Here is a 12,229-nt window from a genome sequence, read left to right on the forward strand (position 1 = left end):
GGAGCACAGGCTCCGGACGCGCAGGCCCGGCGGCCATGGCTCACGGGCCCAGCCGCTCCGCGGCACGTGGGATCCCCCCAGACCGGGGCGCGAACCCGGTGCCCCTGCATCGGCAGGCGGACGCGCAACCGCTGCGCCCCCAGGGAAGCCCAATACAGCTTACTTTTGTTTGTTCTTTTCTGTGGACAAGTTTGAGTTCTACAACTAAATGCAGCAGTGATACTTACTCTGGCGCTCCCAGGACAGCATTCACTTGTGTCTGTGTGTATTTGGTGGCGGAGGTAGGAGGAGGCTTCTTTGTCCCTCATATCTTGAGATTCCTGGGTTTCCTTGAGGATTCTGTACATTTAAGGACATGGGTATATGGTAACCGCCCCAGTTTGTATGCATTGTGTTCACACACAGATTTTAAGACTTTGGGGAAAAAATTAGTTAATAGGTAATGAGAAAATATTCTGGACTTCAGTATAATTTTTCCTTGCTAGCTGGCTGGTTCTGTGGAGTGAGCTTTGAGAGATGAATTTTTTTTTTTTTTTGGTCCTGTAGGTGGAATCTCTTCATGTTTTAACTTTAAGGAAATTTTGATGTGAGAATTTTATGGATGTGCATGTAGAGGGAGACCATAGGATCAGTTCTTTTTTTCCTCATAGTATGGTGCCTTGCATATATGTTATGCTCACATAAATTGAGTTTACTCCGTACAGTGTTACATAGACCTTAATTAGAGAGGAAGTGGTGTTTCTTATTGTCACAAAAAAACCCTTCTACCTTTCATGGTGGCTTGGCTTGAGTTGAAAATCTGTTATTACCCCAGGCTTTGGAATAGACAGTTGTGTCCTGTTTTGATATCTGGCATCATTTAGAAATGGAGTTTCCTTTTTTTTCTGTTACTTCTGTTTCTCAAAACAAGTAGTGATGAAATTAGGAATATTATGGACCCTCTCTACAAAAAACTAGTATTGCATTGAGGAGATTAAATGTGAGTAATATGTCTTTTTGTTTTATAGAGCTTTTCCCAATTGTAAATTCGCTGAAAAATGTTTGTTTGTTCATCCAAATTGTAAATACGATGCAAAATGTACTAAACCAGAGTGTCCCTTCACTCATATGAGTAGAAGAATTCCAGTGGTGCCTCCAAAACCAGGTTTGTGACTTTGTGCCCTACTACATTTGGGTGAAAAATGAAAAAATGACATTTTGTGATTATAAACTGAATTTAAAAGAAAAACAAGGAATAGTTTCAGAAATCATTGTGCCATAATCAGTTATTCCAACTGATCTTTAAAGAACATGTGTACCCATCCTATAGTATTCTAAAGTATTTTATTTTGACTAATGTATAAATCTCCTTGTGTTTTAACTTAAAAGTGGGTCCCATAAAAATATCAGCAGACTGCATTAAAAATTATTTTGCCAAATAAATTTCACCTTTGTCCTTATTTTTGTCAGCAGTTACAACACCAGCACCACCTTCTAGTAGTCAGCTCTGCCGTTATTTCCCTGCTTGTAAGAAAATGGAATGTCCATTCTATCATCCAAAAGTAAGAACTTTCATTTTCCCAAAAATGAATTTAGTGGTAACTTCTCAATTCTGAGCTTGTAAGGTCACTAGCAAACTATACTGTCTTCCTTCCCCCACTCCGCATGTTTAACTTTTTTGTTAGAGTTCATGTTATGGTTTTTAAGATCTTTAAGGTATTCCTTAGTTGTCCCTGAGCCCGCGTCTGGCCCATTAGGCCAAGCTGTCTGAACCAATTTAATGTCAGTAGCCTACTCTCTTAGGAGAATGAAGCTCACTTTCGCCGGTCACGTTCATTCTTCTTTGCCCCTGCATGTGTTCCTCCGCCCGCGGCCCTCATGCCAGAACTGAGATGATGAAATCCAGTAGTACTTAATGATACCATCCATACTTGCACCATGGTTTTAATTGTCTGGGTACTAAAGATTGGTTGATGTGTCTCCTGCTGTTTAGTTGCTCAGCATGAATCATCTTCTCTTTGAAATAGCAGCCTGGAAACCATACGAAAGGGCTTTACTTCCCCAGCTGCAGTTGGGCATAGATGAGGGTAAAAAATAAGGGATGTTGGGCAGTATGTGCAAGGTGGTTAGTACATTGATAAGAGGCAGTTTGTATTACATACTAAAAGTCCCTTTTGAAACTTAACTTGCTGTTATTCTTTCATGAGGATTTTGTGTCTTGGTGGGGGTCCACTTTTCAGGGCTTCAGTGGTGTATTAAAGCGGAAGTTGCAGATCGTCTCTGCTGCCCCATTAACCTTATGGTGGGCTGGTTGCTGTCATCTCAGATTGCTGCATTTTTTTGTATTAGCTTTGCAGATGTTGAAACTCTTCTCTCTCTTTAGCACTGTAGATTTAACACTCAGTGTACCAGACCTGACTGTACATTTTATCATCCCACCATTACTGTACCACCACGACATGCCTTGAAATGGATTCGACCTCAAACCAGGTAAAGGTTAATAACATGAGTTTTTCTAATGTCATTTCAAATGCTTTTCTAGTATCTAGTTTCTTAAATTTACAAGCATACAAATTTGGGGGAAACTTAATCACTTTGGTTTTTCTCTGCTGTTCAATTAAGGGTCCCTTGGAAAAATAATCTACTACATAAACCAAATTTTGTTTCATTCAGCAATTGCTTGTTTACCTAGATCATCTCCACATCAGATTTTCCTTTAACTTCTGAACATACTATGTGAACATAAACTTAAGGCCTTGAAGAGTTACACTGCTTACAAATCTCACATCAGTTTTCTTAGACATTAGTAATTGTTAAAACATTGAAAGTAAATTTCAAAATATTTTTACTGTGGCCTGTAAATTTAAATGCATATGTTAGTATTAGAACCAAATAATCATTGTCTGAAAAAACTCAACTTCTCTTAACTGATGTTAATTAAAGCAGTTAATTGAAAAAATTTTTGGTTTTGTTTATTCAGTGAATGACACCCAGTCCTACCTGGCAGAAGACTATGGAGTTTGAAAGTTTCCATTACTGATGAAAGACATTCTACAGAATTTGTCAAATCTTTGCAACTTGGAATATATTGCTTTCATAATGATGAAGTTTATTGCCTATCTGAAGTGTCTAATTTTTCAAGTTTGTACGTTTATTAAGTGATTTTAACATTGGGTGTTTTTTTTTGTTGTTTTGGTTTGACTATGGAAAGATAGTTTCAGGAGAAGCTGAATTCTATTAAAACATTTGAGGCATGTTTGTGTGTGAAACTGCTGTGTTCAAGTATCAGCATTTACAATGTTGGTGATACCATTGTTAGTACTGATAATCCAGCTTCAGGCTACAGCGTTGCTATGTGTGTAGAGAGATGTATGAGGGCAGTGTACTTATTCCAAAAGTTAGATTGCTGTTTTCTTCGACTCTGAAAACAGGAGTGGCCCAAAGTGTTGAGGTGGCTTAAGACAGTTATTCAGCCCGACTTTTAAAGTGAATTTAGTATGAAAAACATGATAATACAAGCTTCTTGGGTTGAGTGCTGCTTTGGTTAAGTGGTTCCCAAATATCTCAGTCCCTTGCTTTCTGAGAAAGGATGAGTGAGGTGGGGCGTGTAGGGTGAAGCAGCTGGAATGGCAAAGGGCAAAACATAGGAACAGTTCCTTAAAATGCCTTCATTTACTGTTAACATATGTTTTTTAAATAAATATTTTGGGATCTACATTATCACAAAATTATACAAAATTTTTTTACAAGTATATACATAAGGTATCAGAACAAACTTTAAACTCACAAGATTATAGCTATACATATATATTCTCACATTCTGAAAAATAACATTCTCAGAAGTAACTAACTCCACAGAAAATATAGTTACTACTGAAGATAATTTTTTTAATGTAAAAGTTAGATTTTTTTAAATGACAGACTGTATAATTACAGAGATCAGATGGGTAAACTGCAAAATAGGACTAAACTTTTGGAATACTGAATGAAAACAGGCTTTTGTGTATGTGGTTTTAAAACTGTTAAGGCAAGAAGTGTCCAATGCTTTAGAATTAAATAACAAACAGATCACTGATTTTAAAGACGATGTAGTTTTTTAAAAAGTAAAGCTAAAAGTTGGTTAGAAAAGAGTTAATGCAAAAGGGATAGTAAAGAAAGACTCAAAATATTCTCAGGACCAAATTAAACTATTTAAAAAAAAGTTCATTGACTTGCTTAGTCATATACCCAAGGGATAATAAAACTACATGTGTCAAAGTCCACGTTTCAGAGCCTAAAACCAGCAGCCTTGTGGCCATCATCTCTTTTCCAGTGAGAGAAGAATTATCCAGTTATTAAACCATCTTTTAAGTTGCACTTTGCTGTGCTTATAAGACTTGAAACATTAGAAAAAGTGCACACAAGAGCACGCATAAAGCTATCATGTAGTTAGTTAGTTAGGCTTGGGTGAAATGAATGACAATTCCACTTCATTCTAAAAAGTTTTCTTCATTGAATTGAAGGTATTTTTTCATTCCAGTGTTAACTTACTTGAGATGCTTTACATCTGTGCAGAAGAAATTTGTTTTAAATTGTATTTCCAGAAATTTAAACAGACTTTTTAGTATCATTACTTTTATAAATGGAGTATAGTTGCATTCTCATAATTTCACTGTAAAGAACATAACTGGGAAACAAGAGCTTAAAGTGGTTTTAGTTCAGCCATTTTACAGGGAAATAAAAACATGCTGAAATTAGATTGTTTTTTGCTATTTAATAGACACAGCCTGGAGACACATTTAAGAGTTTCTTCCTTCAGTTGCTATGGTTTATGGGCAAGCTAAGGTTGACTCTAAAGTATCTGTTGGGTAACTTGGTCCAAAATGAACCATCATCGAAAAAGATCACCAAAAATAAGGGACTAGACGTGGCTAGCATTCCACAGCGGAACCAGGGTGCAGAGGGTGCTTTGGCATGCATCTGCCAGAAACAGGACTAACTAAAGGTGCTAGGAGAAGGCTCAGGTTACAAATTCGGGAGTTTAGTCAAATACTGCACACAAAAATAATTCTCTGGGTTAAAAAAACATAGGGCATAATCTACATGGCCTATTGTGGTTATTCACCTCCCCTTAGTTGATGATGGCTGCTCTAAGCAAGGTGGCTGTGGGATGACTACTTAAAATCAAGGTGACCTTTAATCAGGAAACTGACAACAGTGATTCAGGCTGGCTTATCAGGTTGGCCACTGGGAAGAATAAAAATGCAGTGGAAGCAATCTTATCCTATATAGTTTATTTGCTTAAGGTTATAGTTAAAAGTTTCTACCCGCACTGTAAAGGAACTGGAATTTCTCTTTAGCCAGAAGCAGGTGAACTTGACTCAGAAGGAAAATTTGAAACTGCAACAGCCTCAAAAATGGAGAGGAGAGTGTGGTTCATGGGAGTTTTTTGCTCTAATTTATTGGCTGCTCCTTTATAATACACATGAATAGAAACTTAATATTAGTGTTTTCTCAAATTGGGCTTAGTTTAGGAGAATCCATTGATAAAAATGAAAGAAAATGATCTTAATGTTTCAAGCTTCTTAACAAACACCCCAATCAGTCCTTCAGACACAGCTATTCAGAGCTTTAAAACTGGCCAGGTTCAATCACTGCTTAGGCTTTCCATGATAAAATTCAGCCATTTCTGTTTTTAATATTTACAAGGTGTTGCACATAGAAAACAGATTTCCAGAAACCTGAAGAAGGGGTCTATTATGCTACGAAGATAATTAACACATTAAAAATTATACGACCAAAAGAGCATCTTAAGCTTCTTCATACTTAGAAAAATATATTTTTAAATAGCAGTCTGCATAACTTCCAGTCTTCAGGAAACTACAGATAAGCTAAACAGCAGGTTCCTGAATGGCAAGTACTGATCTTTGGCAGCATTTAAAGTGAATAGGAGTAAAGATCTAAGAGTTCAGCCCCAATCCACCAAAAAGGAATTTTATAGACAAGTTTTACAAGTGGACCTATCTTCATTCCTTTTGGAAATCAGCCGATGGGGTGACATACATCTAACTAAAGTTTTTCCAATAGAAAAAAAAGGCTATAAAAATTTTATTTCAAGAGTTACTAAATTGTATAACTTCATAAATGTGAACTTAATGCTTTAGTTTACATGTTACACAATGTTTCTATTAGACTACATCTTTAAATATTCAGTATTCTCTGCCAGTTAAATACTATTGCTATATAAAACCTTAAACTGTACACCATTGGAAATGATTGTTCACCATACTACTTTTTCATTAATGAGGCCATGATCATATTTTACGCTTTCAATTATAGAGATGAATTCTGAACATAAGATTGATAGCTCAAAAGTGAAAATGTAGCGATCATACACTACTAACTTTGGATTTGTTCCTGAATTTAAAATTTCCAGGAGAAGAATGTCCTTTATAAACAGGACATTATTAATGCTTAAGAAGCGTCATATTCTCCAGTAAAGCCTGTGTGTGTTTTCTGAGGGAAAATAATGTTTGCCTTTTAAAACCTGTGATCCTTTAGGGTGATGGTGTATTTCCTTATGTGAACACAAGGATAAAATATTTTATTAAACAACTGAACCTTGAAAATAAAAATATAAATTCTAAAAAGAAAAAGGTTTGCTAAAAAGAGGAAGAAAAGTATCCAAGTTGGGTTTCTAAGGTTTTGGTTCGTTTTTTTGAGGAGCACTGCCTCCCAAGCCTCCCCAGGGAGTCTGCCAAATCTGCATCCTCCCTAAAAGGGGGGGCGGCTTTTACCAGCAAATGTTTATTCAGTCCCTCCTTGAAATGTAGTTATCTGGCAGTGTATGGATTATGGACAGTTATCTAGTGCATATAACAAATATTTTGAACTTATCAATCTTTCTACTGTTTTGACAAATTTAGATAAATCCCTGTTACAGTCTTAAGTTAGCACCACATGACCATGCAGGGTTTGGTTCTGGGTTTTTTCCTCTTCTGTAGTTCTGGTTTCTCAAGGCTGTTACTTTATGGAGTCTTCTCAGCATCCATATCTTTCAATGAGGCATATGTACACATTTCCAGACAAATAAACTGCAATCAGAGAAAGAACTGCAGTGAGTTCATTATATTTCTAGATTTTCAGAACAGTTTAGAATGTTTTTAATTAAGCTTTCAAATCATACATGTGTAAAATACTCTTTCAACTCCTTTATTCTGTATTTACATAGTATGCGATTCCAAGGAGCCATCTGGTTAGGCTACCTTATGATGGTGACTAGCTGAGTCCATAAACTGAACCTGTCGAAGAAACAGTAATAATCTCTTAACTAGTAAAAGACAGTCCCTGCTCTTCTTGGGCTGAGAAAGTTACCAACCTGCAGTCATCACCTCCAGCACTAATAACATGTCGATCACCACTGGTAAATCGAATATTTGTCACATGGGGTGAATGACCCAAGAACCTTTTGTGCTTCGCCTAAAAAACAAGAACAAAGCTCAGGGGGTGTGATGAACACAGGAGTCAAAGGTTGCTAATCAGGAACCATCTCCACGAGGGCTGTGGAGAGAGAGAGCAGTTTGGAGCACAGCTAATGATGAAATGCTTTTTCAGAATTCGTAATGGATCTGCATTGAAAAGCATTTGAAATTTGGTAACAGATGGATTAAAGGTTTGATAAAAGACTAATCACAGGATAGTTTGCGAAGATGGCGTGGCTTGGGGGCAAGGGGAGATAATTTCTAATAGCTTTTATTTCAGAGTAATGGATTTAAGGAAGTTCGGAGAAAATTTTAGAATCACAAATTTAAAAATTATTTTCAAATCATGAGACAATAACATTTTAGCTATTATGTGGGAAAAAGTACTAATGATCAGAAGTCTAAATCAGGAGTAAAGTTACATAAAATACTAAACCCAACGTAAACTTACAAATTTTTCAGGACACGGGAAGTCAAATAACTTAACCATGCCGAAGTCATCTCCTGTTACAAGGCTGATTCCTGAATGAGAGACGCAGGCACAGGTGACGTCGGCTTTCTCAGCATGTCTGGACCAGATTCCCATAACTTCATCTCCTAGAATGCTAGAGAGAAGGAATAAAAAAATCCACCATAGCACACACAGATAGGTTTACCATACTGAAAAAGTTTCTTGGTAATTAACCTCTGAGTACCTAGTTAACGTTATTTAAACACAGGAATAAGTTATGACAGGGTGTTACCTGGAAGCCTGAACCTGCCGGGATGGCACTCCCTCACCCCCAATACACACACCTTTTCTCAGTGAAGTTCTATAATTTTAAGGGTTTATAGATTAATCCTTTAAAAAGTCAGTTAATACTTTATGATAACTGATAAAACTATTTTAAAATTAAAAGTGTTGATGGCATTTTTCATTTTCATTGATGGTTATGCATGGTTATCTGTTCTACAGCCAGCAAATTTGAACCCATTTTATAAGGTTTCATTTCTAACAGCTGCTATCAATAGCATTCCTTTAGATAGGGAAATAATACAGTTGCCTAACAGTACCCAATACATGTTTTGTCTGTTATTAAACCTACTTATGTTAAGGAAGTATCAGGGCATCTTTAAAGTTAACAACTTTGATTTCCTTTAATTAAGAGAACTGATAAAGCATAGAAATATATTTGATCAAAAGGGGTCCCAGCATGAGTAAGTATATCATTCTCTTCTTAGGAAGAATTCAAGATGGTAACAAAAACTTAAAACTCAATTACTGTTCCTTAGTGGGAATGGCTCTAACTTCAGAAATAGGATTTTCCAGTTTTCCTAGCTGACCTTCAGTCAGCTCTTCCCTTCTGATATATGAAATATTTACCTAGTCCATGTAGCCCAAGTAATTCTGTCAATGGCAGCCTGATCCATAAGATGTTTTCCTGAAGGCACTTCATAGACATGCCGTTTATAGCAACCAGTGGAGACCTTTCATAATATTAAAATGGAACAATTCCATCATGTGAGAGGCAAAATCCAGAAGTAGTTTACAGTAAATTGGTAAAGTGCTACTTGATTTACATTTCTAACATTATTAAAACTAAAACATGACTACAAAAATCTGTGAGCAAAAAAAAATGAAGAAAAGGACTGGTAAGAATAGATTAGTAAAGAATTTATGCAGAAACAGTGAATAGTAGTGAATAAAAGGCAAGAGTTGAGAAGCTCTGGAACGGAGGAATTTTAAAAGCATTCACTAACAAAATGTCAACACTACTCGTGTAGTGTTGGTACGGTACCTGGAGATGTCTGCTATCTGCAGAGAAGTCCATTTGAATGACAAAGCTTGGAATGTCTTTGCAGTAGCTGATTCTGTTAAGGGTGGGACCCAATGTTAGGTCATAAAAATCCACTGAATTCTCACTGGAACCCACTGCCAGAAACCGGGAATCTGGACTAAATCTGAACATGTAACAAAAGATTACATGTAAAAGATGCATTAGACCACATGAACTAGTATAAACATTTAAGACCACTGACTTTTCAGTTCTGAAAAATAAGTATTTGAGATAAATAATGTGTGATATGGCCTCAAACAGATTTAACCTGATAGGTACAACAGACTGTGTATACTGATATTTGTCTGTGTTACATAAAACAAAAGGTTTATATTTTACTTCAACATTAAGTGGTTCCTGAATTTTCATCTCCTAATTTCTTTAAAAATAGCTCAGTTTTTAAAAAGCCACTAACAATTTACATATATTGCTAAATTACATAATTCAGTACGACAGGATCCTTTGATCTGGAAGGATCATGTCTTAATAGCAAGGCACACAGACCAGCTTAACTCATGTCACGTTATTAGATGAAGTGATACTACTTGAAGCTTGGAAGAAGTTATTTTAAAATAATAAAGTACTATTTGCCTATCGATGATGCAAAGCAGTATGGGACAGTTCAGTTTTTTGAAAATGCTCCATAAGTCTTGCTGATGTACGTTTGGGAAACTGGAGAGCTGAGGGAAGCCATAATTACTGTTTTATACACTGAAGATCTGAGGAATGTTTCATTTATAAAAACGGTTTTACTGGTGAAAACAGTGCAAGCTTTGACAGACCTGGATTCAATAATCTATCTTGATCACATAGAAGTGCTCAGTAGGGCTTCCCTGGTGGCGCAGTGGTTGGGAGTCTGCCTGCTGATGCAGGGAGCACGGGTTCGTGCCCCGGTCCGGGAGGATCCCACGTGCCGCAGAGGGGCTGGGCCCGTGAGCCATGGCCGCTGGGCCTGCGCGTCCGGAGCCTGTGCCCCGCAATGGGAGGGGCCACAGCAGTGAGAGGCCCCCGTACCGCAAAAAAAAAAAAAAAAAAAAAAGTGCTCAGTAAATGGTAACCACTGTTAATATAAGCTTAAGCACTGAAAAAGGCTCAAGAAAAGTTTTAATTAATTCATAATCTGGGGCATAGATGTTCAATGACTATGGATTAAATGAATGAACTATACAGTGAAGATGAGAAGTAAAAGACGTTTGGGGTTATAAGTTTAATTTTTCAGGCTTTCTAAGAGATGTTTGGGGTTATAACTTTAATTTTCCAGGCTTTTTTTTTTTTTTTTTTTTTTTGCTGCATTGGGCTTCAGTGCTGCATGCGGGCTTTCTCTAGTCGTGGTGAGCGGAGGCTACTCTCTGTTGTGGTGCACGGGCTTCTTATTGCGGTGGTTCTCTTGTTGCTGAGCACACGCTCTAGGCACACGGGCTCAGTAGCTGTGGCTCACGGGCTCAGTAGTTGTGGCACACGGGCTTAGTTGATCTGCAGCATGAGGGATCTTCCCCGACCAGGGCTCGAACCTGTATCCCCTGCATTGGCAGGTGGATTCTTAACCACTGCGCCACCAGGGAAGCCCTTCCAGGCTTTTTTTTTTTTTTTTCTCCCCACGCCGTGCGGCTTGCGGTATCCTAGTTCCCTGACCAGGGATTGAACCCGGGCCACAGTAGTGAAAGCGCCAAGTCCTAACCACTGGACTGCCAGGGAACTCCCTAATTTTCTAGACTTTTAAGGGCAGATGGAAGATAATTCTTGGCAGGATGAACTTACTGGACATGTCCAGTGTGATACTTATTCATCAAACATTCCCTGAATACTTACTATTATAAGGCACTGTGGCTGGTGCCCAGTGGACTCATAATTTAGTAAGGAGAAGTAGATAAGTCTACAAACAGCCATATTTCAGCATACAATTTATGATGTGTTGAAATGCTACAGGCACTAAGGACCTTTTTTCCAAATGCAAGCTGGGTCATTTCAAGAGTACCCTTGACATACCATTCCATTTGTTGACTAACCTGATATCATGGATTGCACATCGTCTATCTCTCTTCTTTCCCCATATCTTTAGAGAGCTCACAAGTAAAATAATAAATTCTCCATTTTTCATTCCAATAGCTACCATGTCCCCTTCAGGGCTATAACACACAGTACGAGCAGCATGTCCCAAATTCACTTTGTTCAACATCTTCTGCATAAGAACCAAAAGAGTCACAGAGAACTACATTAAGCAGGGTACTTACAAAGTAAACCAGTTTCTCCCCCAAATTCTCAACACAATGCTGAGATAGTTCTTTAAGTGCTAGCAATTTAGGACTTTGCTTCTTAGAAATTGTAACATCTTTTAAAAAAATTATACCTACTTTATCAGCAATGTCCCAGAGTCTCACTGTCCCATCTTCTGCAGCAGAAAGGAAAAAATCCCTGGAAGGATGTGTCGCCAGTCCCCATATAGGTCCATCTACATGACCGTTAACTAAAATATTACATGCTGCATTTTTCTCTCCAACTTCAATTATTTCAGCATTCCTTGTCCCTACTAGTATCTTGCCCTGAAACACAAGTGGGGCCAATATATTTAATGGAATACCACAGTTGCTCTTCTTAATAATATGAGAACGACCTACTGGCCTATGTGATACTGTGACTTAGAGTAAGAAATATACAGATCTTCCTCAATTTATGATGGGGTTGCATCTGATAAGCCCATCATAAGTTGAAAATGTCGTAAGTTAAAAGTGCATTTGAGGGCTTCCCTGGTGGCGCAGTGGTTGCGCGCCCGCCTGCCGATGCGGGGGGGCCGGGTTCGCGCCCCGGTCTGGTAGGATCCCGCGTGCCGCGGAGCGGCTGGGCCCGTGGGCCATGGCCGCTGGGCCTGCGCGTCCGGAGCACCGCGGCGGGAGAGGCCGCAGCGGAGGGAGGCCCGCATACCACAAAAAAAAAAAAAAAAAAAAAAAAACATAAAAAAATAATAATAGGACTTCC

The 12,229-nt window shown here is 38.1% G+C and overlaps 2 protein-coding genes across 21 annotated transcripts in view; one reads left to right on the forward strand and one right to left on the reverse strand.

The window, feature by feature from the left end:
• Window positions 1–4,232, forward strand: part of ZC3H14 (zinc finger CCCH-type containing 14) — a 41,552-nt gene extending 37,320 nt beyond the window's left edge. For 8 of the 16 annotated variants that reach the window (XM_055088670.1, XM_055088674.1, XM_055088672.1 and 5 more), the window contains 4 exons: window positions 1,008–1,144; window positions 1,450–1,541; window positions 2,363–2,469; window positions 2,960–3,237. In XM_055088670.1, the coding sequence (XP_054944645.1) occupies window positions 1,008–1,144; window positions 1,450–1,541; window positions 2,363–2,469; window positions 2,960–2,966 (343 nt within the window). In that variant the 3' untranslated portion in view covers window positions 2,967–3,237. Of the gene's footprint in view, window positions 1–1,007; window positions 1,145–1,449; window positions 1,542–2,362; window positions 2,470–2,959 lie in introns of all 16 variants that reach the window. The other 8 variants (XM_055088671.1, XM_055088675.1, XM_055088673.1 and 5 more) reach the window with 2 other exon arrangements.
• An 83-nt stretch (window positions 4,233–4,315) lies between these two features.
• The window catches only part of EML5 (EMAP like 5), a 178,514-nt gene continuing 170,600 nt past the window's right edge, over window positions 4,316–12,229 (reverse strand). For all 5 annotated transcript variants that reach the window (XM_024130935.3, XM_028496289.2, XM_055088668.1 and 2 more), the window contains 5 exons: window positions 9,218–9,380; window positions 8,803–8,906; window positions 7,891–8,044; window positions 7,337–7,437; window positions 4,316–7,052 (listed from right to left, as the gene is read on the reverse strand). In XM_024130935.3, coding sequence (XP_023986703.1) covers window positions 7,016–7,052; window positions 7,337–7,437; window positions 7,891–8,044; window positions 8,803–8,906; window positions 9,218–9,380 — 559 coding nt within the window. In that variant the 3' untranslated portion in view covers window positions 4,316–7,015. The remainder of the gene's footprint in view (window positions 7,053–7,336; window positions 7,438–7,890; window positions 8,045–8,802; window positions 8,907–9,217; window positions 9,381–12,229) is intronic.

This window comes from Physeter macrocephalus, chromosome 11 (genome assembly GCF_002837175.3).
Source record: "Physeter macrocephalus isolate SW-GA chromosome 11, ASM283717v5, whole genome shotgun sequence".
Lineage (NCBI taxonomy): Eukaryota > Metazoa > Chordata > Mammalia > Artiodactyla > Physeteridae > Physeter > Physeter macrocephalus.